The sequence below is a fragment of the Onychostruthus taczanowskii genome, unplaced genomic scaffold (assembly GCF_017590055.1).
Source record: "Onychostruthus taczanowskii isolate IOZ18803 unplaced genomic scaffold, ASM1759005v1 scaffold51, whole genome shotgun sequence".
Taxonomy (NCBI): domain Eukaryota; kingdom Metazoa; phylum Chordata; class Aves; order Passeriformes; family Passeridae; genus Onychostruthus; species Onychostruthus taczanowskii.
Window position 1 is genome coordinate 5,820,765 of NW_024502680.1, and position 25,444 is coordinate 5,846,208.

The following is a 25,444-nucleotide window of genomic DNA, read 5'->3' on the forward strand; positions in this document are numbered from 1 at the left end:
TGCCAAGTTTTAGGAAATTCATTGTGGCTTTGCCCTTTAACCTGCCAAGTTTCAGTTCCAAATAACTGCAACCTTTGAGGTACTATTTTATTTGGTTTGCAGGAATGACTTCAATTACCTTCTCACAGTCTGTGTGTTCCCACATGTCTCCCCAGGTAACTGTCAGCTTTTACACCTTATGCTTCACCAACAGAACTTTTACTGAAACACTGAACAGACAGTAGCTGATCTGACCTCCAACAACCTGGGAATACCTTTTCCCAATAACCCAGTGGCACAGCTTGGTGAAACCTCCTTCCCTTCAGAAACTCACCTGGAGAATCCTCTGCAGGATTGAGGGAAGAGCAATAAACGCAGCCATGTTGTTCAGCACTTGCATTGTCAAACTCTTCAGAGCTGGAATGTCAAACATAACAGCCACAGCAGTTCATTAGGATTCCAGGAGTAAAGACAGATCAGTCTTACAGTGAGAGAGTATTTTATTTCAGGTCATGGTTTCTGGTTTGAAAATAGCTTTTATGTTTTTTCTCCCACACATTCTGCACTAAGCACACAGTTTTTTGCAGCATAAAGGGTGTTTACAAGGTTTTAATCCCACAGTATCTCTGTATTCCCTTCCACACCCCCTGCAGTAAACACCCACATTTTCACTTGGTAACACCAGCACTCACTTTTCCTATTGCTACCAAATCCCAGTTTGGATTCTTGTCCATGTTATGGCCCACAGACTCCAAAACTTCCCAGCACTGACCTTTGCATGAAACCCATGATCCTCAGCATGGGTCTGGCATGGAGCAAAAGACATTATTCAGAGAATCCCAGAGTAGTTTGGGTTGGAAAGAACCTTAAAGCTCATCCAGTCCCATCCCCTGCCATGGGCAGGGACACTTTCCACTACCTCAGGTTGCTCCAAGCCCCATCCAACCAAGCTCTGGACAATCCTAGGGACCCAGGGACAGCCACAGCTGCTCTGGGCAACCTGTGCCCAGGTCCTCACTTTCCTCATAGGGAACAATTTTTTCCCAAAATCCCATCTAACCCAGCTCCCTCAGCCTTTCCTCACAGCAGAGCTGCTCCATCCCTCTGATCACCTTGGTGCCTCCTCCAGGCTCACTCCAGCAGCTCCACGTCCTTCCCTGCTGGGGAGTGCCAAGACCAAAGCATCTAAGCCCCTTTTTAGCTACTCTTATCTCTCCCATAAAGGGAGGCTGCTGTTCAAGGTGTGCTGCTGACTCAGAAGTGGAGTAGAAGAATTGGCTGGTGTATTCGAGTCCCACTGTTTTTATACATGGCAGGCAGCAGCAGGCAGAGGTGCACAAAAGGGCTGGGCATGCACAATGAGAGTGTGTTATCTCAGGAGCTCCCCAAGTGCTGACTGCAACCTACAGAGCCTTTGTACACATTGGGCACCTTGGCTCCTTCAGGGATCACCCTCAGTGCAACCAACTTATTAGCACAGCCTGTGGGAGGCTGCTTCTTCCACACAGGACAAAATAAAGCAAATGGAAAAAACCCTATCCACCTGTCAGCTGCAGCCTACCAAACAGCCAACCCAAGCTCCTGCCAGTCAGGGAGCAGAATATTTAAGAATAGAGTAACAAACAATTTCTATTCATTCATCAGAGGAAAGACAGCACACAACTTTTACTATCTGGGGTCACAAATGCCAAAGTACTCACATTCAGAGTGAGGACACTGTGAGGATCCAGAGGATTTCTGTGGGGACATCATGGCCTCAAGCAGGGGAAACCAGAGGGCCTGGAATCATGGAATGTGAGGAAAGAACCAGTAAGAACAAGGCAGTGCTAAAAACAAGCTGTGAGCAATGTCAGAGGCCACTGGCCAAGACTCACTTCCACATTCTGAGAACAGAACTGCATTTCTGGTGACTGCTGTGGGACAGAGCTGAAACATGGTAAAGTACCCTCAGAGCAAAGCACTTGACTGGAATTGTGACAAAAGTCTGTGTTTGCTTCATTCAGTCCCCAACTACTTCCCCATGTGAGAGGCAAACCCTGCAGGGCAGAGACAGCTCACAGAGTGGGTAGCACAGTAAATGGATCCCAAATGGAAAGAGACATCTAAATTCTCTTCTTATCTGTTGTAGAATGACACAACTTCAGGGAATAAATGGAGCAGGTCAGCTCTCACACTGGGCAGTGCTTGTGAAGAAATTAAGAGTCCTTGACTTCCAGCCATGCCACCTCCTCAGGCATGGGAACCACATTCTCTGTTCTGAGTTCAGAAATTACATAAATTATGCAGAATCTCAGGACTAAAGATGCCTTTGGTCACTGACATAGACAAAATGGAAACACAACGTCAGTCAGAGGGGACGGGCAAAGGCAGCTCCCTCTGCAAGTGCTCAAGGCAGCTGCATTGCCTTCCCCCTCAGAGCCCAGGCTGACACTCATTTCAGGGGCTGTGAACAGCTCTGCAGCCACAGTGACAGCAGCAGCAGCAGCTTTGTGCCACTAGGAAGCTGGCTCAGAGCTCACAGTGCCTCTGCAGTGTCTGACTGACGTTTGTGCCCAGCTTCCACCTGGAGCTGGAAAGGGGGAAAGGCTGTGGTCTCATCCCTTCCTCCCTTGGACCTGAACTTTGCTTCGTGCTTCACCCTCATGAGTGAGGATTTCACTCTTATGGCTCCAAACCCTGAAGCTCCACAGGGAGACCACAAGGAGAGGCAGACAGCATGCCTGGACGTACCAGTACCCAATGGATGTGGAGAGCAAGAACCATAAGAGCAAGGCTTCAGAAGACACAGAGGCCTTGGCTGATTCTGGTGACACATTGGTGACTGCCTTACCTCTCGCTGTTGCTGGTCTAAACTGTGTGAATTCCTCTGGCAAAGAGCAATTGTTTTCATTAAAGTATCTTCAATATTTTCTAACAAGGAAGGTTCAGCTGAGCCTAAGTGTCAGGAAGGAAAAAGCAAATTACCATCATAAGAACTATTAGACAAGTTAACTCCCATTAGATAAGGTAACTATCAATCCTTCTGCAAAGTAAAATCATGCTGTTCATCTCAAGTCTGCTCACTACTGTCAACAACTACATTATAAAGACAAGTTCTGATATTTGGCACTTTTCCTGAATAGCACAATAAATTGGGCAAGTAAAACATTTCATTTAGTCAAATAAGGAAGATCTTAGCTGTGGTTCAGGATACAATTAAGTAACAACTACAGGCACTGCATTTAATTAGGTGCCCATGAGTCCTTGGGCTAGTGAACAGCACATCTGTGCATACACTCATTTTCTGTGGGCAGAACATTCTTATTTATATATCTGAGAAATTTGCTTTCAAAAAAGCTACTCCCAGCTGTCTCCCATCACTGTTCCCATATAATGCCAGCTGAAGCTCAGTAATGAGTTTGAATGGATTCTGACATGGGAAATGTGTTTGCTAAGCCAGTGAGAGGACCAGTCCCAACAGGAAAAGCTGACAGGGCAGCTGACATCACACACACACACAAACCATCCCTCAGTGTTTGAGGTTGCTACCAAGATCAGAACACCAGAGTGAGGGAGTCATCCAAACAGCTACCATATGAACAGTGTCACTACAACGCCTAGAAACCCAAAACAATCTCATTATACCAGGTGTCAGACACAAGCACTTGACATTTTTGTGTTTATCTATCTGTTTTTAATAGAAATGGAATTTAAGTCAGTCTTACTTTCATCATCTTGAGTAAGCACCAGCAACTTGCTCTGCAATTGCTGAAACAAAAGAGAGAACACAGAACAGTCAGCTTGGGAGTTTAATCCCAAGAATCCTGATAGAAATGTTTCTCAAAGGTGTGGTTGCACAGGTTTGCCCCCATTTTCCTCCCCAGCACAACTAACATGGCAAAAACATCTTTCCAAATATGGAAAGGAAAGAAGGAGCTGAAAGACGATTTTTGGCTATGAAAAACAAATTTCAGCATCTAGTATCTTCTAAATGCTTGAAGATTTGTCAGAAAAATATACTGATGTTCTGAGTAAGCAGACATCTTCAATTTATTGGTATTTGACAGGAGGCAAATGCTTCCATGGATTCTAGTGGGAAACAAATTGAGGAACAAGGACAACAGTCAAACTGAGCACAGGCCACTATGCTGACAGCATGACAACAATGCCACATTCAGGATTTGGGAGTACTGTACCTCAAGCATAACCAAGAAGGCACCATGGATATCACCCTTCTTCTCCAGTAAATAGGAAGAAGCCTCATGGAGCTGATGTTTTTGGGTTATCTGAGTTGAAAGGAAAAAAAAGGTAAACGTCTGTCTGAAGAAAGCTGCCAGTGTGTTTGTTTATCCACAAGACAATGCAAAGCAGATGGCCAGGGCTGCGAGTGGCTGTGCTCACAGGCACTTTACCCAGGCTGAGCAGCTCTCCTGCACCTCCTTTAATTTCTCAGCTTGCACTATTCCCACCACCAGCAATCAAAAATTACTGATACAATTTCCATACAGAGAAGGAACAGTTGCTCTCCCAGCACAAGGCAGATTTTGGCAGCATTGCTTTCCAAAAACCCCAGGCCCGTGATTTCATATACCCCCAACATGATTAATTAGCAGCAACACAGCCACCCTCTACTCTGCAGTTTCTCAGCAGCTTCAGAGCACTAATGGCCCTTTCTTATTAGCCCTGAGACCCAACTCAGTGTTAGTCTATTAAATATATCCACCTGTGCTGCAGAGATGAGTTTAGCAGCTCAGAGGGACAGAGAGTGTTAGAAACAGACTGGAAGAGCATCCAGGAACTAATGCAAACCTAAAGTGAAGAATCTTTACAGCAGTTTAAAGGGGTAGGAGCTGATTTGAATGCATCCCATGGCCCCTGTCATAATACATGTCTTTCCTACCTGGATGGTTTCCTCCAGTCTGCAGTATTCCAGAACTTTGAGTGTCTCCAAAACCTGGTCTGGGCTGTACTGACAGAGCAGCTCAATGAACTGCTCAGTGATACAGGGTGGGAGGTGTAGCAGGTCTTGGTTAATGCCTTCTCTGGAATAAAACAGGCACAAGACACAAAAATGAAATTCTAGCCCAGCAATTTGGCTGGGAAGAAGAGTTTCTTATTCAATTGTGTGTTGTCTTTTATCCTTAATACAGAAGTTAAAAAATCTGGTTTTAAGAGGAAAATTATGCTGCTTCTACTAGTTACTGGTGCTGGAGGTCTCTCAGCAGCCATTTCATTTGTTCCACAACATATCCTCCTGATGCCTCAGTACAAATTAAACTCTCAAAGACCCCTGTGAAGAAAGAGACCAGCACAGACTCATCTCCAGCAACTCCATGGCAAAGAGGCACAAAGAATTATCCTCATTTCCTCAATGAAACTTTATGGTCTGAGTGCTCTGTTCAGATCCTGATTGTCTGTGTCCTACAGACCTGCTCTTTGCTTTTTGCTTACTGCTCCTGAAATTCTTCTTTGACTTCCTTTACCACATTTTAATGTTTCATGCCTTTGATGTACCTCACTGAGAAAGGAACTTATACTTTTAGAGAAACATCCCGATTTTCCAGTCCCTGGGCTCATTATTAAGCAAACTCCTCATGTGCAGAAACAGAAGAGAGAACAGAACTGTGAGCAGTGCCCATGTCCCTTTGTCCTGACAGTTTCCTACTGATCTTGGTTTTAAAAAAAAGCTACGAGAAGGAAGAGACTTCAGAGTGAGGAGGGAAAGGATGACGCTTCCCTGGAGCCAGATACAGCACCTGCAACCCTCAAATGAACAGCAGCTCTCTGCCACTGCATGTTACACTTCCCATGGCAGTTCTAGGAGTGGTGCATTGCACAGGGAAACAGGGGACGTTTATCCTGGCCACAAAACAAAGCTTCTGCTTCTGCTGAAGCTCCTGCTAGGAAAGGAAATGGATCAGGGTGCATTATATTGAGTTTTATCACTTTTCTGAACACAAATTCCTAAGCAGGAGAAGATCTGTTAGTGTGCAAACCCTACAGCCATGGGATGGAAAAGGTCTGATATCCAATACCCTGTATTTCCTGGGAGTTACAAAAGGCATATTACCATCCAAGAAAGGCCAGCAGAATGCTGTGGCTTGAGCAGGCCAAGAGAGCAGCTTAGTGTGATTACAATGACTATAAATGCAACATACCCATAAACAACAGCCTCACCCATGTACTGATCACAGCGTGCAAAGTATGTGCACAACTCCACAAAAACTGTGCCCAAACTGTTGTGTTCTGAGAGCAAAGAGTGGACCTTGAAGGACCCAACAAGAACCCTGAATTCTGTATTCACCACCCACTCCTCCCACAACAAACAACCTGTCAACTCCCCCAGTGCCTGCAAGGGGGTGAGTGCTCTCCTCTTTCTATGGGTAGACTAAAATAAAACACTCTCTGATCTTGTCTGCCAAGACAGGAAAAGTGGCAAGTCATGCACCTATAGCATGAGAACAAACTTCAAGTCTGGAAATAACTCTGGCACCAAGTATTCATGACTTCATGAGCAAGCTCACTCTTCCCTCAGCCATTTATTTCATCAAAAAAACACAAAGAAGAGACAATGGAAATAAAGCTGGATTTTGATAATTTCTAAAACTAACAGACAGTCCAGAGTCTTGCAGGTCCTCTTCAGCTAGATGGGATCATTTTCACTCCAATATAACCATGTCCAATGTCCTGCCATAGTCTTTCCAAAAAGCAAGAGAGAAGCACTGGTTTCTCATGAACCTGGCACAAGGGGGCCCTGCAAGTGTCACAGGCAGCTGGGCACAGAGGAGAGCCCTTGGGACAAACCCTCATGGTTTAGGAGTCTGTTACTACATTTATAAACCCAGAACACTGTGTGGCTAAATAAGTTAATATTGTTGGTATAATACATAAACACAAATGCCAACAGACAATGCTTCACTGTGCTGGGTTTTTTTAGAGGAAAAAACTCTAGAGTTTAAAATGGAAACGTAGCAAAGACTGTGATTAATGAGCTGAGCAATCCCTACTACATTCTGTTTCCTGGGGCTGCTTTATGCTACAAACATTCAGACATTTGGTTTTAATTTCCCCAGGCAATTCCTGTTAACCCTGTTTCCTCCCTTCCCCCTTCCACCTCCTTAAAAATAAATCTCTAGCTAAATTAAATGGGCCAAATTAATCCCTAATGCAATTCCACCAACTCAGATAGTAAGACCAGCATGATGAGTCTTGTCCCCATATGATCAAGCAATCATTTCTATCTGAGACCTTAAAAAGCTCATTTACTGCTCTAAGAATCTTTACTTTGACAAAAATTTTGCTTCACAAAAAAAGCATGTAAACATTTAGATTGGATGAAAAGACACAGATGTTGCAGAATAGCCTAACCACTATTTTATGTAGAAATATATTACACAGTGTAAGTGCCTCTGCAGGTAGATCTGCAGAGCAAGATTTCACCTCCCTCCCTGCCTCTCCCAGGATACAGTTCAGCTCCTTTCAATAGGTCTTAGAGGAAAACAACTTCACAGTTGTTTTTTCCTGAGAACAGACCTCAAGATCGGAGTGTTATTAAGAAAAAGCCACGTGGCCTAGTGCACCACATGGAACAGCATCCTTGAGGGAAAAGCAGAGAGCTGTGAGGAGATCAGATGCACAGCCTTGCTTCCCATTGCTGGTTTGAACACATCACATGCTGCCCTGATCAGAAGGTAACTACAGGAGAAATGGGTCTATTTAGCTCTAATTATGGCAGAGGGAAATTAGATATGTTTATTACTCAGAGATTATGGGAGGCACTCTGTGCATAAGATTAGAATCCAGGTTAATTACTACCTTCACTGGGTGCAAGTGATACCACAGCATAAACAAAGTCCTACTTAACATCCAGCTGGGTTTCATTTCTGCTTAAACACTTTTCTTTTTTTTCAGTTAATCATTGATTAACTAAATAATCTGATTTCTTTCTATAAAACCCAACCAAGATAAGTTTTATTTCTGTTTTGACCCTGGAGAAAACAGGAGGTGTGGAAATTAACACCTTCCACACAGACATGTCTGTAAAACTCAGTGAAGAACAAAACATATGTTTGGGGTTTTGGCTTTGGTTTGGGTTGGTTGGTTTTTTTTCCTTCATTTACATTAAAATCTGAGAGGTGATTGATTAATTCCAGGTTCTGGCTTCCAAAGCATGTTTTTAATTCCACTTCAACAAAAACTGAAACATTAACAGTTGGATTTAGATAATACTGCCTTTTCCTACTCCTCCCCTTCATTAAGCACAATTAATGTGTAATTAATTGACAAACCAAGATCTCTCCCTCAGTTGCAGTAACAATTGCTTGAAAGCAACTGGGGCTGTGCATATATAAATGTCTTGTGGCATTTGATACTGATTTAACAGAAAGAGAACACTCAGTGCTGAAGCAGTGAAAGAACAGGCACAGATGGAGCAAGCAAGTAGTTAAAAAGAGGAGCTTGCAGTGAAATATGGCAGCAGTTCTGAAACAAGACAGAAATTAAAAATGTAAGTTGACCAAAATGCTCTTCTGTTTATGCTGAACTCAGGCACCTCAGTAAAGTAACCAAAGCAGTGGGTTAGGAAGAGAAGCTGCCATTGCTGAGAAGAGAAATGGGTGCTCCAGCCCCAGGGTAAGCATTCCACAGCCCTCTGGAGCAGCTGGAGCAGCAGTGCCCAAGCTCCCCCCACATGCCAGAGGCAGCACATTCCATGCACTGGAGCCCACAGCACTTCCCAGGCAGGGACTCCCCTGAAGGATGCTCCCCACAATGCTTCTTTTGGGTTGTTCTTCCCAGCTTGGAGCACCCTGAGGAGCAGGTCACCTTTCCTAAGCCTGATCTCAGCCACAGGCTGGCTGCTGATGCACTCGTTCAAGGAATTGATTTGAATCCACATTTGCACACTGCAGTTTGTAAACAGTTCAACTTTCTACATACCTGGGATCAAGGAGACTCCTCAGGAACTGGAAGAGCAAGAACTGGTCCTGTACAACGACAGGAGACACAGTATTGTTATTTTAAATAAAGTGCTGTAAAACAGTGATCCTTGAACTACAGCCACTGAAGAAAAAGCTCCCAGCTGCTGCCTGCTGAAGGAGCTGCTTTAGGCATGTCCTGCACAAATATTCTGAGGATGTGTTTGGCTGACAACAGCTCTGCTCTGGGACTCCAAGCCATACTAAACCCCAACTAAAAGCTGCAACCAGCAGCTCTGAGCTTATACATTTTTATGGCCAGAACTCTACAAACAGGCCAAATAACTGAGATGTAGCAATTCCTATCAGTGAGTAGCTACAGCCTATTTTTCTTCTGTTTCTGACACAGCAATACCTCCCCATGACTCTTAGCAATCATTTCCTACTAATGACATCCCCACTGTACAGAAGCCCCAGACTAAAGGAGTTTGACACTTCACCTGCAGGTTGGAGATGATGCTCTCGAGCCGCTCGCTGAAGTGAATGGCTGCCAGGTCAGCTGCTTTACCTGGGCTCAGCACCAGCAGCTCCTTGGGGGGGGAAACACAACCAAATTAATTCTTTTTGACTTCACAGGCAATATAATTATGCAGCACCACTGAGCCCATCCATACTGTAACTGCACCTTTCCTGAGATGCAAGTGTAAGACAACAAACACCATTGTACAAAGAGAGGTATAGAAAAAGTAGAAGGGTATTTGGTAAAAAAGGATTTTTGAAGGTTGATGTTTTTGCCACACACAAGGCCTTGAAGAAAACAAAACTCCTCAAACCAAGAACCCACCTCAGTCCTAAGGAGAGGAAGTTATTCATCAAGTTTTCTGACAATTGCCTTTACCCCCTGCCAACAAGACACTCCCAGTGCCAACTGTGAGCCAGCAGGAAAGAGGAAACAACCAACCCTTGGGAATTTCTCAGTTCAATGGAAACAGTGTTTAACTGGCTTGAACTGAACCAAACCAGAGCTCTAAAAGCAAGTTTCCTGTGACTGTTCACCATAACTGATACCTGTCCAGACATGAAAAAGCAATTTCTTTATTGTAATACAAGGAAACAAGAATCATTTAGACGCCTGTGGGTTTGCTTTCTGTCAAGCTTGTGCTAAAAGGCTTCATATCAGACAAGTTCACACAATCTGCAATGTGAGCTTTTTGCTTCTAACCCTTCCAAATGCATCCACACTTCCAAATAAATGAGAAGCAACTGCTGCAAAACAACACTGTGCACCTGGTAACCCTTCCCAAAAGCCCTTGATGAACGTAAAAACGAGAAAACATTTCTTTACTGAACAAAACCAACTGTTACAGCAGTAACGAAAGAAAATTTTCAGAAATGTACATCTGGGAAAAAACCCAAACTGAAGAAGCTCCTTAGCAGTAGCTTGGCCTCCAGACAGACACAGCAGCCACTGAATACAGCCAATGCCAGCAGCAGACTGGTAGCAAAGGGAAGCAAGGAAGAGCCTGACCATTCCACGAATTCTTTAGGAAGAGCTATCGCAGACAATACCTTTGGTGAGGTGTCCAGAGGAAAACCTGCCTGCTCCAGAAGAAGCTCTGCAGTGTCTGACCCCACAGCTTTACTGCACAAGCTCAGCCCCTCACTGTGTCCCCATGACTCTTTCACCCCACAAACTCAGGCAGTCCAAAGCACCCAGGAGATCTGAAGCACAGCAGTGCAGAGGGACACAGAAAGGAGTGGGAGTGCCTTAGTCTACTTCTCTCTCTGGACAAACCCTCCCTGGGAGTCTCCAGGACTGCTGAAAGTAGGACTGTCAGGCTGGAGGGGCTTGGCCCAATCTCCCTGTCTGGAACCAGTGCAACCTTCAGAACCCATTCCCCAGAAAAACGTTTGGTGCTTGGGTTTGTATCCTCTCCCAGGTCTGAACAACCTGCAAACATGGTACTGCTTAGACAGCCCTTGAGGGGACAGGACTGACACAAGGCACGTGGGTATGAGGGTAGAAAAGGACCCTTGTGTGACTGAAGAGAACAGAGTTTATTTTTTAAAGATAAACATCAATGAACAATGGCTGTGAGACGATGGGACAAATGAAAAGTGGCATTGATCACAAACTCCACCTGCCATACAATCTCCAGGAAATCCTCTCCAGACACTGCTAGTTTTGCCTGAAGAGGCTGGTTTGCTGCATTCGTAGCTCAGCAAATGACAGCTGTCCTAAGAGCTGAAATCACAGCTTCACCCCAGTAAAGTAGCATGTACTGTTCCAAGTCTTCTGAATGTCAGAGAGCAGGATTAACACAATGGAAAAGGACAAAACAGCCATCAGGCTGCTGAACCACTGGTTTACCAATCCTGGGAAATAGAAGATGCCAAAATGAATCAGGGAGCTGACCTCTGTGACAGTACCTGAGAAAGGTGACCCACAGAGCCCATCACCTGCCCAGCAGCTCTCTGGGGATCAGGGATGCAGCAGAAGAAGGACACAGACACAAGAAGCAGCACAGCAGCTGCAGCTTGCCCAACCTGGAACCCCAGTTGTTCTGATGAGGTTGCAATGAGTCAGGCCTGCTCAGACCCAGCACAACCATCCCCACCAGTCCCACAGCTCTGCCAGTGCCCCTGGAGAGGGGCTGTGAGCTCAGTGAGCCACATGTCAGGCAGCAGCATTCCCAGGATTTCTTTGTGCATTACCTTTTGAATCACTCTCCCTCTTGGTCCATTTTCTCATTAGTCATGCACTACTTGCAGATGCTGGTAGAAACTAAAAGTACTCTGGATGTGTCCATTAGCTTTTTGTCTGCCTCACAGGATACAGATTTTGTGGTCATTTTCTGCTAAGGAGTGTTGTCTGCAAGGCTTGTTTTACAGACAGAATTATTTTCCTGGCTTATCTCCAGATCACCCTGGTGGGGAATGACAGCACCTTACAGGAACTAGAAATATTACAGATTCCCCACATCTACTGACTGGACAATCATTTCAGACATCTTCATCCCCTGAAGCCGACAGAGACTGAAAACATGGGAAAAATTATTAGTTGGAGAAGTCTAGCAGCAGCCTGTGTCTTACAGAGAAGTCATGACCCCATCATTCCCCAGGTTAGCAGTGCCAGGGCACCAAGGCTGAATGCACTTATCAGTGTGAGGAATCAGGATGAGGACTTGGATCCTCCAGCCTGTGAGGACTGTGATGTCCATATCCTGCCTTGCTGCTGCTGCATGTTCAGGAGATGGAACACTTGCTAATGGATCCCTCTCCTGCTCCACAGCACTCACTACCCATCACTCCCTGAGCAAGCACCATTATCCAAAGAGCAGCACTTGAAACCAGGAAGCCAGCCTGGCTCTGAGAGAGGCACTTACACTAACGTGTGAGAGCTCTGAGCTGACGTCAGAGCGGTCTCAACAGCCGTGACTCAGCACCGGACACTCGTGCTTCTGGAAAAGCACCCGGCACATCCAAGAGCCATTAGCAGGAGCTGAGGGACTGTGGGTGCAGGAGATACTGTACCTACCTCTATATGGTCCAAAGCTTTCTGCCACACCAGCTGCTTCTCCTCAGCACTGTAGCCAGGCATGGACAGGATGTTGTGGATGTAGTTGAAAACTTCTTCCTGTAAGGCACAAACCCATAAGTGCTGCAGTGTGTTCTGCAGCACCACTGACAGCACTGGCTTTTGGAAACCACAGTGTTTCCAGCAGCCTTGGCATGACCTCAGGGCTAGTCTTCTCCAAGTAGGTCAGGATGAGTTATCTGCAGGGAGGCTGTATGTCCCTAGAGAGTTCCTGAAGGAAAAGAGAGCCAAAGGGAACCTGGTGCTAATGTGTTAAGCACTGAGGTCAAAGAGAATTGTTCTTCCCCTACCAGAAATGTCTCCCTCTTGCCTACAGGGAAAAAGGACAGGACATCACTTGAGCTAGGAGCCCAGGCAGAGAGAACACTGCCAGAGGGTAGCTCAGTTTTCCCAGCACATTCCTGAGCTCCTCCCTGACACCAGCCTCTCCCCCAGGCTCTCCTGCACTGTCCCCAGCTCATGTGCTCTCCTGTGTCATGATTTTTGGCCACCTCACTATCACAACCTCCTTTTCTGACTCCTTTACCCACACAACATTCAGCATTGTGGGTTTATAAGGACCTGGTGAGGTCACATTCGCCAGACTCTCATCCCAACTTTTGGTGGTGGTAGGGAAGGGAATACATCAAATACTGTGGCAGGTATGCATGCTAAAGGTCATGGCAGAGAGATAAGGGCAGAGAGCCTGTGTCCAGGGGAAGAAATGTGGGAACCAATGGCAAAAACAAAAAAGTACTGTAGCTAGCCACATCTGAAATAAATCCCACCTTGCACTCAGGTTTGATGTACTAGCACTAGATTTAAAAATAAAGGAAAACTCTGAAACTTCAAAAAAATAATCAGCTCCTCTCCACTAGGCAAACACAAACAGCTTTGACTACAACTAAGAAACCTGAACTGTTAAAGGGCATTTTTAAGGTAATTATGTTAGAAGAGCAAGGCAGCTGTGGCCAGCAGGACAGGCTGCATGGCCACGAAGCAGAAAGGCCAGGAGCACCAGGGTTACCCACCTTCCTCAGGGGATCCCGCAGGTAACAGCCGATGATTTTGTCATAGCGAAGCTGCCGTTCATACATGAACTCACAGATCTGATAGCTGAAAGGAAGGGAAACTTCCCACATCAGGAAAAGCACTCAGCTGAGCCAGCACAATAGATAGGCAGCATTTGGAAATGTCTTACATTGGAGTTTTCAGCACAGGGTGGGTGGCTCCAGTGTGCTGGAGTGCCATTTATACCAGCCTCAGGCCACCAACCCGCCCATCAACCTCCCTCTTCTGGGAAATTATCACACAGAACAGAGAAAAGTGGAGTTACTGAGGGGAGAGGCAAGGGACAGAGGATAACAACTCTTAATGAAATCAGGTCTCACAGGTTCTGCTGTCAGAGATGATCTTCTTTGTTTCCACAACACTCTGCTCTAAGCTAGGTCAATCCACTACACTTATTTGAAGAAATTCACTGAACATGACTCAACAATGTGCTATGACACAGCTCCCTACCTTCACATTTTAATAAACATCTTCAATATTTTGAGACTTTACATAAAATCAGATGTAACTGAATCAAACCAAATCAAGAGTCTGATAATTAATATTACACTATAGCTCTTTCAGCTCTGGAAGTGGCTGAGCTGGGGGGCCTGGCTGTCAAACTCTCTGAAGCAAGACGAAAAAAGTGTGCTTATTGACTCTGAAAAATTTGCTTGAGTTACTCCTTTCAGGACACAGAGGAGAAGAGGCATGGCACACCCTCCACTGCTCTCCCTCTGGGCCTTTGCAGCATGGTGGATTCACACATGTAACACGCAAACTCATGACCTGGATGAAGATGCCCTCCCTGGCTGGCTCTGCTCTGGCATGACAGACTCTTTCTGGAATCATAACGCATCTAAAGGAGATGCTGGAAATTTTCAGCCTTTCCAGACACTGTTTTTGTCTCTCCTACTCAATTCTAAAACGAGTACCATGGGGGTGGCTCCAGACCCCTTCATGCTATTAAAGCCACCTGTGGGTCTCACCCCAGCCAGGCATCTCCATCTGCCAAGGGCAGAGCACTTCAATATACAACTGCACTTCTGAACACAGCCTGGGCTCTAGGATAGGAATGTCAAAACTCATCAAGTCCCACAGGGTTTCTCCTGAAGGGCTTCCACAACTCTACCCCTTTTCCTAGCAATGCTTTCTCTAAGAACACCCAGGAAAGAAAGTCTGAGACTAAATGTGAACATCTTAAATGAAGCATGATGTGAATGCACAGGGAAAATAACCCCAAACACAGTTACAAAGTAGAAACAAGGAAAGTGGAGCCAAGAAAGATCTGTGGAAGAGATTTAAAGGCAGTTTTTATATATTGTGTTCAGCAACTCACAATTCAGCCTTCTCTGCCATTTGGATAAGGCGGCTCTCTTCAAACTGCACGATCCCTCCTGCCTGGAGCAGCTCTAAAAGGACCTGCAGGGATTGAACACCAGTTATTTACAGGGCAGCAACAGCAGCTGAACAGCCAGTGCCACTACAGCTACATTGCTCCTGCTCCATGAAACATGGTAAGAACACAGGGCTGACTTGATTGATTTGTTAATTGACAGTCCTTTCACTAGGAAGGACATGAGCTTATGAGAACTTTCCTGCCTCTGTTCTTGTTCCTGCAGGCAATGCTGGGCAGGACCCTTCCCTCCTGCTGTGCCCAGCACTGTCCAATATTCCCATGCCCATGTCTTTGGCATGTGACCCAAAGCCCATAATCACTCCCAAGGCCAAATTCTGCTTCACAGCCTGGCCTTGCCTGGTGCTCCAAGGAGCATCCCTAGAAGGCTCTTACCTGCTGCCTCTCGGAATGCCGGGAGTCATCATCCGGACTGCACAGGAACTCCAGCACCTGTGCCAGGGGAGAGCTTGGTGTGAGCCAGGCCCGGCTGCCACAGCTGGGAGCACAAACTGACCAGCACAACCTGAGCACCAGCAGTGGCAACAGCAAACCATCACACAACAGGGCCATCTGAATGTACCTGGAACCAAACTGGGAGTACTGGAATGGCAGAGAACTGCTGAAAGACCCCTGAGAGGGAAACACAGGATCTGCACCAGGATCTAGAACCAAACTTTACGGAACTCAGGGAACTCCAAGTTTCTGCTTCAGACTACACACCAAACAGATGGCATCACTACACTGACCCACTCTCCTGGACTGTGCCCTCTCATCAGGAAAACAGGAAATTATGTCATTCATAACATTTAATATATGTGGAATGAAAGTGTTTAATCCAAATCTGTTTAGCCCCCCCAGAGTTTTTCAGTCTTAAATTAGGACCAAGGACATATATATTCTAATTGATTTTTATTAGTGCTCGTACATGCCTATTGTAATCACAGCAACACTGCTGCAGCCAGTGAAGTCTTCTCCTCAGTCCCAGAAATTTCTGAGACTTAAGCTGGGAAACAAAGTTAACTCACGCAAGCTTTGGGCACACATTGGTGCAAATTCCTTTTTCAAACAGCAGAGAAGGTAGTGGCCACCTGAACTAAAAATTACCAGCTACAGTTATGTGCTCTATAAGCTCACTAATGTAATTTTAGTTGACACCCGTTATGCCAGACTGGCTTGGGTTGGAAGGGACCTTAAAGCTCATCCAGTTCCACATCTCTGCCATGGGCAGGGACACCTTCCATTAGACCAGATTGCCCAGAGCTTCATCAAGCCTGGCCTTGAACACTTGCACTAGGATGCAATGCTGTTTGTCCCACAGTTCCAGGCAAGCTGAAACACTGTATACTGTGCTTCCATGGTCTGTCCTAATCTGCTCCTGCAAAATCACAGCAACAGCCCAGCAAGATGCCACCTGGTTATAATGCACCAGTACCTCCAGACCTGCTCCAGTCTACAGCACTGACCACACTTTCTGCAGAGGTGCATCCTGCTTGGAATGTCACACACACTCAGGAATACTTGCCTGGTCAAACAGTGTCCTGTTGACAAACAAGGTGTTGTTGGGCTTGGCGAGCTGCCGGGCAAGGAAGGTAAAGAGACAGCCAACCTGTGATGGGGTGAAGTCAGAATTCTCCACCATGACCTGAGAAATGTTGGAGAGAAAAGGAAAAAATAAACCCTCAAGGAATTGATTCTGCAGCTCTCTTTGGGAAAGCTAACTGGGACAAGAAGAAATCCCTGTGAGCCACTGTGCCTCCTCCTACCCCAGACACCTGCTGGTGTTAGTCCATCCTGAAGGTCAAACACAAGACCCCTTCCCCAGCATTCAGCTGTGTCCCCTGAAGACACAGGCAGTGGATGTGTCCTTGCTAAAGCACTTCTGTCCCAAAGCTGAAGAGGCTCCACCTCTCTTCCCTCTACTCAAGGGAAGAATTCTTGCATGTCCCTGTTTTTCAGGTGTGAAGATGCTCCAAACCCACATTTATCTTTGCCTCTGTAGCCTGTGTTGCTCATGGGACATGAACAGCTTCTGAGCAGAGCAATGTTGTCACATGGTTAAAGTACAATTATTATAGGAGAAAACAACCCCAAACACCTGATTTCAAGCCCCATTTCACCACTTCAACTGTGGCATGCAAAGAACTACTCTAATAGCTAAGAAACAACTGCAGGTTTGGGGAAAAGTTTTTCTCACATTATGTTAGCATTAGTCTAACAACTTTTAGAGAAACTTGTGGTTGTGCTGACTGAAATCACAGAAAAAAAAAAGAAATATCTAAGAGTCACTACAAAAGGGACTGGAAACCCAAGAAGTGCTTTTCACCTGCCAGGTGTGCAAAATGTGAGCCTGATGTGTCCTGACTTGGTGTCTCCTGCTTCAAAAAATCCTAAACCCCAAATGAAAGTGAAATGCCCCTGTTTGGAGAGTCCCCTCTAAGAGCAGTGTGTTTAAGCTGGGACAAAATCCATCACCTGGGCAACTCTGTCAGCTAAGATCCAAGAACTGCTGTAGCAAAGCCCATGGAGCAGCTCACAGTTTATAATCTCATTCACTCAGAGCTGGGGGGAGTCAATCGATTTCTTCGAGTGACCCAGAGTTCCAGACCCCAAGAGATGCTAATGGTTTCGTGACACAAGAGAGGCAGGCAGGCCAGACACATTACAGAATCAAGCAGAGTTCTGCTTGAAACACCAGCTAATGTAATCACTCTTTTTCAGTTTTCATTTTCTAAAAAGGCTATTTCTTACAGGGCCTAGTCAGAACAGCACTACCTAACACCATTAAAAGTTATTCACTGAAATATCTGGAGTGTTTTATTAATTTTAGCTTTGTTTTTCACAAACTGGGTTATTGTCAGTCTATGTGAAGGTGAACATACTGCATCCCTGGAACAGAGCAACTTCCCAGAGGCTGCAGACCAGCCACATACATGATTCATTTGGCAAAGTTTTGGTCAGCATTAGCAGAATGTCTGTGTTCACCAAACTATTTCAAAAGCACAGCTATTTCCTAGGTGTTTTCTTTATTGCTAATGATCAATTTAAATTGAAAGTTTCAAGAGTTTTTAACTTTTATCTAAAAGGACAGCAGATTCCAGACGAAAGGACTGACAGTTTTCTTAACACCATACTGTTTAAAGATGCAATGCAATGCTGCAGCCCTACTCAGGCTGCCCTCCTGCTGTTGGTGCCATGACAGGAACACATCCCCAGCAGCTCTGGAACATGGCTGCAGTGTGCCACCTCCTGCTAACAGCAGCTCAGGTCACAAACCAGAGGGGCTGAGCCAGCACAGGGCTAAAACACCCCTCAGAGCCACATCCTGCTCGGGCAGGCTCACAAAACCCCTCACAGTGGCAGTGTCGCAGCCCACTGCAGCAGCACTGCCACCCAAGTCACTCACCGTGCCCTTGTCTCATCTATCAGTGATGACAGGGACAGGGAAATGTTACTTATGGTATGTTTATACATAAACAGCCTCCAAGTGGAGTCACTTGTGATTAATGGTGACAGCTCGGCAGCAAGAGCTCTTCATGGGAACATCCATTGTTGGGAACAGGATTTGGGGTGACAAGTGATTTCCAGAGCACCAGGCTGATAACTGACATTCCTCTTCTCTCCTAAACTAAAGATAGGCCTGTCATCCTGGAAATGCTGCATCCCAAACATAGCATTGGCAGACACAGGGAGCAGGGATTCAGCAGAAAAGCAGTGGCACCCTGCCAAGCACAGGATACTTGGGACCTTTTTCATGCTCAGAAGCAATCAGGGAGGACATTCAATGAGCAGCAGATCAAAATAAGACTAACGGTGCACAAATGAGAAATTTGACAAAGCAACACCCAGGTGAAATCACAGGAATGGAGACCTCTCTGTCAGCATATTTAAAGTGCATGTATCCTCACTTCTGAATATCCAACCTACAGCTTTGGCTGAGGTGAATCCGTGCTCCTGCCCAGCACCTTCTCAGAGGTGTCAGCCAGGGCAGGACTGGAAACACCTCCTCCAGATTACAGGCTGTACTGCAGAGCACTGCATGCAGTTAGATACAAACAGTTCATTTTTAGGCACACTCACTTTCAGAAGAATGTCCACAATTCTCTGTTGATACTCCACAGCTTGCTTATCATTCTTGAAGTCTTCAAAAGTCTGCAAGAGGCAAAACACTGACACCTTGAGCAGAATCTCTCAGAATAACAGCAAACACAAAGCAGCAGCAACATCACAAAGCAGCCAGTGTTGGTTTAAGTCCTTTCTCTGCATACCCTTAAACAGCAGGTTCCAAGACATAATTTGCTCTTTTGTAACTACCAAAATAGTTTTTACACATTCAGGTAAAAGTAATGGGTCCAAATAGACATAGGAAATCCTAGAAATTTGGAAAGTAAGAAAGACAGATTTCCATGCAGGAGACTGAGATATGCACTAGAGCACTCTTTGCAAATACATTATTTTTGTTTTACCTATGTTTTAAAGGCAGCCTCTGTTGCCAGAACTTTCACTGTGTAATGCCATGTTCATCATTCTGTATTTAAGGCCACAAAGGACTACTGTGATTCCCTCTGATATCTCATAGGAAAAGCACCAGAACTGTTCCTGCCCCAAGCCAGGAACTCCTGGTGTAGCTAAAGCACGGATTTACTGACAGGAACCTCACGGATGATGGGAGAACTGGCAGAGCATTTTCCTCTCAGAAAGCCAGGGTCTCTTACCAGAGCCAGCACATTGAGGAATTCCCGTGTGTCAAAGTGCAGCAGGGTCCGAACGTAGGGATACACCTCCTCATCCACAGACCCCTCAGCTGAGTGCAGCCGGATCAGGAACTCAAACACCTGCAAGGACAAGGCAAGCAAAGACAGCACATTTCCTATGGATTTCAGATACCTGGGAGCACAAGTGTGTGGGAAAGCAGCACTGTTATCTGCTTTGCACTTCAGCTTTAAAGCCCCTTAGGAGTCCATCGGTTCTTATTTGAGTGGTGTTTTCTGTTGCTTGTCAGCCCCTCCTTAGAATCACCAACCACTTTAAGATCAATCAAAATTTAAGATCAAACAAAAATAAAGGCTTATTTATACTTGCAGACAGAAGCGTGTGAAATTAGAAAACTCCCTTCCCTTCCTGGCAGCTTTCCTGGGAAGCTGTGCAACTCCTCCTTATCCAGGGCACAGCTCCTCTCCTTGTCAGCAGTTCACTTGGGAAGAGCCAGTCAATCTGCCCCCTCACTGTGAGGCACAAAGCTTCTGGCACTGCAAAGGCTGACTGAGGTGCTTTTCAACTCTGTCTCTTCCACTGACTTTGCAGTTCATGAAATTTGAGGGCATCTTCCAAAAATAAAACTCCCTTTGCTGAGCCCCTGACAGAGGTGTTCAGACTGTCCCAGGGAACCAAGAGGGCAGGGCCAGCTGCAGGTGTCTCAGCCAGGCTCACAGCAGAGCTGGCTGCCAGCAGGAAGGGAGCAGGTGGCTCCAGGCTGGAGCAGCACTCAGGAATGTGTCAGGCACACACTGGGATCCTAAACAACTGACAGGCCATGGGCTTTCCCAGCCACCCCCTGCAAGTGTCACGTTCCCCCATTTACTCCTGCTCTGAGTTCATTTTCTGTCAGCACAGTGGCAGTGAATCCAGAAGGAATTAGCAGCTTGCCTGTCAGATCCACACCTTCCCAGCTGACCTCTGGCAGCTAGGAATGCTTAAGGAAACAAAACAAACCCACCAGACACAAAGGTGTTACTTAAGCCCAGCTCTCAGGAACACCCCCAGGAACCACAGAAAGGATAGGCTGGAGGCTCTTCCCAGGGCTGCTGCTGCTGACTGGGCTCCTGCTTCCACCCAGAGCCTGAGCAGGAGGCAACCCAACAACCTTGGGAGAGGGCAACAGCCGGTGCTTGGCCAGCAAAGTGGAGTGGGCTGGTTTGCACAGCTGCTGAGGAACGAGGCTGCAGGAACCCAGAGCTACCACATACACAGAGCTACAAGCTCTGGACTAGGAAACAAAATCCAAACACAATAAAAACAAACAAAAACACACCCCCCATTCAAAAACCAGCTGTTCCATTGTACTGCAAAGACAAAGTGCAAAAGAAAAAGCACTTCCTTCTCACTGGAGCCCTGAAACGGAAGTGAAATGCTAAAAGCACCAAAAAAAAAATGTTGTAAAGCTAGCCAGAAATTTAGGAAGAAGTCTTGTAAGCACAAAAAGTGATGATAAGGAACATCCTGTTTCAAGAAACTGTCAGATTGGTCCAAAGGAGTCAAAAGCCTTCAAGAAACCTACAACCAAGAGCTACTTAGAGACATTTCTCCCCAGTGTCAATCCAGTGTCATTTGCATTTGAAAACAGGGAAGACCCTCCCATATTTGACAGATTAAGTTTACAAAGAAGAAACAGCTACACATTTCTGGTAACACTGTGGTGAAGAGTAAGGCAAAAAACCCATTTATTGAGAACTGTGTTCCCACCCCCCAATTTACAATTGAAAAAAAATATTACATTTAAATGTTCAGACTGCAACAACTGTTTGATTTCATCAGTTAAAAACTAATTTTGTAATTACAGAAGGATACACTCATATCACAAAGATACAGTTATCAGACTGATCATAGTTTTCCCTTGGAAATCCGTGAAACAAGACATATGCAGCTTCTTCTAAAAACCTCATGTGAGGAAGCTGCCTTCCAAGAGGTTTCTCACCTGATTTTTCACCAGAGGGACCAGATCTTCAGGAATATCACCCAATGGATATGCACGGCCTGCCAAGCAGCAGCTACAGAAAAGGAAGGGAAAGGCATTTTAATACACCTGACATTAAAGACATTGAGAATTGTTCATTTTTTGACTTAATTTTCAGGACACCCTTAACACAAGGCAAACCAATTTATTTTGTAAATCATGAAAGCAAGAAGCATCCCAGGCTGCACTGCTGTTAATACACACTGAGCCAATGCACTGCATGAATTTGCAGTCATTCCACTGCAGGAAAATAATGGGAAAACTCAGTGTCTCCCCCAAATTTTAGGAAGCTGGAGTAATGCAGAAAGTAACTTCACAATCTTGCACAACTCCAGAAAGGGGATTCACCAATGAATCCCTCCTCTGCAAGCTCCTGCAAATGACAGGGAACCCAGGAAGGAATAGCTGAGCTATCCCAAAAGGCAAGGCCTGCTACAAAACATGAGGCTACTGAACCCTTGGTCAAGGAGCTCTGTGTCTCACACACAACAAAACCAAATAGTGAAATTAAAAATGCACATGAGCAGTAACTTGGGCTCTAAGCCTCCAACTTGATCCCTCCTATTCATGCACGCAACAGGAAAGGATTTTAAATTTAAGTCAGCTGTAGTGAGTTCCCACTGCTATTTTACAGAATCTGTCAGAACCTGAAGCTCCCAGTAAGTTCTGCAACTACAGCAAGTTTAAAATCTGGTGCCACCACTAGACAACACCTCACACTTTCTGAAGGACCTTACCTTATATACACAAGCAGCTTGTTGCCCATCACCACCTGCTCATCTACAAAAGAAAAATTATTCATCACCCTCTCTTCAGCAAGACAAGAGACAGAAATTAAGTTCTTCTCCCACAAAAATAGAGTTTATCATACAATGTAGAGCAGCTTTACAAACAGTACTGAACACTCCTCTGTTCTCCAAGACCCTTGTATTGGATATGTATTCCCTTTTTGCATCTTTTCATTGGAAGTGACTGGGGATATTCAAAATACCAAGTATCAAAAGCAGAAACCTTAAAAGGAAAAGCATTCTGTACCTGTGAGAGACTTTCCAGCACTCAGTGGAGGAGCAATGACTTTGAACAGCTTCTGTAACAAGAAAAAAAGGCAGTTCTCAAGCAGCTGGAAAATCTCAAAGCAAAGAACCTGTGTGGTTTCAAAGCAGATATCAGTGGGGTGTCCTCCCACGGAAACTCTTTATCACCATGTCTTCTAATTAACAGGCACACAGGACTCCAAGACACAACAAAAGATGTTTACAGCTGATTTTATTAAAAAACAGCTTTCATTCCATCACCTCTAACCCTAAGCACAGGCCACACTAAAGCAAAGCAATGTTCAGCAGTCCCAGAGGTCAGTCAGAGCATAACCCACCAGCCCCACATCCTATTCTTCCTGTATATCCTGGAGCAAACAATTCCACCACTCAGCAGGGTGACCAGATCCTAGTTTGGGAACGTAGAATGAGGATTTGTCTAAACACTTGCCTCTAGAAAGCAAAGTTATTTGCACTCCTACAGCTACCGCTCAGTTTTCAGAAGTCCTTTTTAAAATTATGGCCACCTAAAGAGCCTCCTTCCTTAGAAAAATCAAATGAGATTACAGCTGCTAAAATTTAGGCAGGTGAAGATTTTCCCATTCTAATGGTCCCAGTTCTCTATTTCAGCACTACTGAAAATGGTGAAACACATTGGGGTTCTAGAGCCATTGGCACATTTCCAGAAGAACCAGCAGAATCAACGGGACCTTCAGAGAGCCCTGTGCTTCCTGCTGAGAGATCTCTTCCAAGTGCTCAGAACAAGGCCTGCCTCAGGCAAGGGCTGTTTCTGGCCTTTTGTATGAATGGTGTACATACAGTTTCCTTAAATAATCATGTTATTACCTTCTGCTGCTTTTCCTTTTTATTTTATTAACATGACTATATTTCCTGCCCTAACTCCTCTGCAAAGGATTTCTGCCTCAGCAGGGAATTTGGTGTTCTAAAGCACAGTAGTTACAAATTACTTCTCTCCTCTACTGCATCCAGTGAAATAAACTGCACATACCACACACAATTTCCCCCTTGAAATGGAAATGAGCAAGAAGGCAGAATACAGAGAATAAAAGAAGGCTTTGGGTTTGAAATGCTGTTTCTCAGGAAGAATGTGTGCAGAACACTCCAGCAACCCCTCGGCAGGAGCAGCTCTCCTACCTCCATGGGACTGATGAAGTCGTTCATCCCGCTGTTGTAGACGTAGATCATGGCATCGTACAGCCGGTTTTCCCAGCACAGCAGAACCACCTGCAAGGCAGCAAAGCACAGGCCAGCTACACAGCTGCTCCTAGCTCACAGTTTTCTCACTCCCCAGGCCCTGTCCTTCACTTTCATCATCCAAGAGTACAACTTAAAGCAGAATGAGAATTTCCACTTTCAGAACCAGTCTCTGAAAACCCCAAACCTCCCAAAGGAGTCTTCAACTTATTGCTCACACAGCAAGCATGGAATCTAACTGTCTAGAGTCTAACATCCATACGAGGTTAAAGAATAAATTTTAAAAATCCAGTTCTTCAAAAACCTTGCTTACAGTAGTTTGGTTGGGTTAGTGAAGCATAACATCAAGTTTCCAAGCAGCTTCACCCTTGAAATGGAAAGCCATGCCATCAGAAAACAGGACTGCTGAGCAGGAACACCACACTGCTCCACTAACTGTTGTGCAAAAGCAAGTACCCAAGCTGACAAACACAACTCCAGCTTTCTGTGCTCCTGCAGCCTTTGATGTCAGGTAAGGTACTCAGAATGGGAAAGAGTGACTGGGGATAACCTTGAGGGATTTTCCAACATGTTCAGCTGCTGATGCATTAACCTATGCCAGGACAAAAAGTGGGAGAACAAAACACAGCCACACTGTACAATTCCCAACTAAATAATCATGTTATTACCTTCTGCTGCTTTTCCTTTTTATTTTATTAACATGACTATATTTCCTGCCCTAACTCCTCTGCAAAGGATTTCTGCCTCAGCAGGGAATTTGGTGTTCTAAAGCACAGTAGTTACAAATTACTTCTCTCCTCTACTGCATCCAGTGAAATAAACTGCACATACCACACACAATTTCCCCCTTGAAATGGAAATGAGCAAGAAGGCAGAATACAGAGAATAAAAGAAGGCTTTGGGTTTGAAATGCTGTTTCTCAGGAAGAATGTGTGCAGAACACCCCAGCAACCCCTCCTGCAGGAGCAGCTCTCCCACCTCCATGGGACTGATGAAGTCGTTCATCCCGCTGTTGTAGACGTAGATCATGGCATCGTACAGCCGGTTTTCCCAGCACAGCAGAACCACCTGCAAGGCAGCAAAGCACAGGCCAGCTACACAGCTGCTCCTAGCTCACAGTTTTCTCACTCCCCAGGCCCTGTCCTTCACTTTCATCATCCAAGAGTACAACTTAAAGCAGAATGAGAATTTCCACTTTCAGAACCAGTCTCTGAAAACCCCAAACCTCCCAAAGGAGTCTTCAACTTATTGCTCACACAGCAAGCATGGAATCTAACTGTCTAGAGTCTAACATCCATACGAGGTTAAAGAATAAATTTTAAAAATCCAGTTCTTCAAAAACCTTGCTTACAGTAGTTTGGTTGGGTTAGTGAAGCATAACATCAAGTTTCCAAGCAGCTTCACCCTTGAAATGGAAAGCCATGCCATCAGAAAACAGGACTGCTGAGCAGGAACACCACACTGCTCCACTAACTGTTGTGCAAAAGCAAGTACCCAAGCTGACAAACACAACTCCAGCTTTCTGTGCTCCTGCAGCCTTTGATGTCAGGTAAGGTACTCAGAATG

General features: G+C 45.4%; 1 protein-coding gene across 1 annotated transcript in view; it reads right to left on the reverse strand.

Moving 5' to 3' along the window:
• VPS8 (VPS8 subunit of CORVET complex) overlaps window positions 1–25,444 on the reverse strand; it is a 67,690-nt gene that overhangs the window by 18,350 nt on the left and 23,896 nt on the right. The window contains exons 23-41 of the mRNA XM_041416345.1: window positions 24,857–24,946; window positions 22,665–22,716; window positions 22,367–22,409; window positions 21,591–21,663; window positions 19,612–19,731; window positions 18,977–19,048; window positions 16,422–16,541; window positions 15,293–15,349; window positions 14,840–14,922; window positions 13,482–13,566; window positions 12,412–12,510; window positions 9,374–9,463; window positions 8,896–8,942; window positions 4,859–5,000; window positions 4,155–4,244; window positions 3,684–3,726; window positions 2,810–2,913; window positions 1,680–1,758; window positions 314–396 (exon numbers count right to left, since the gene is read on the reverse strand). Coding sequence (XP_041272279.1) covers window positions 314–396; window positions 1,680–1,758; window positions 2,810–2,913; window positions 3,684–3,726; window positions 4,155–4,244; window positions 4,859–5,000; window positions 8,896–8,942; window positions 9,374–9,463; window positions 12,412–12,510; window positions 13,482–13,566; window positions 14,840–14,922; window positions 15,293–15,349; window positions 16,422–16,541; window positions 18,977–19,048; window positions 19,612–19,731; window positions 21,591–21,663; window positions 22,367–22,409; window positions 22,665–22,716; window positions 24,857–24,946 — 1,572 coding nt within the window. The remainder of the gene's footprint in view (window positions 1–313; window positions 397–1,679; window positions 1,759–2,809; window positions 2,914–3,683; window positions 3,727–4,154; window positions 4,245–4,858; window positions 5,001–8,895; window positions 8,943–9,373; window positions 9,464–12,411; window positions 12,511–13,481; window positions 13,567–14,839; window positions 14,923–15,292; window positions 15,350–16,421; window positions 16,542–18,976; window positions 19,049–19,611; window positions 19,732–21,590; window positions 21,664–22,366; window positions 22,410–22,664; window positions 22,717–24,856; window positions 24,947–25,444) is intronic.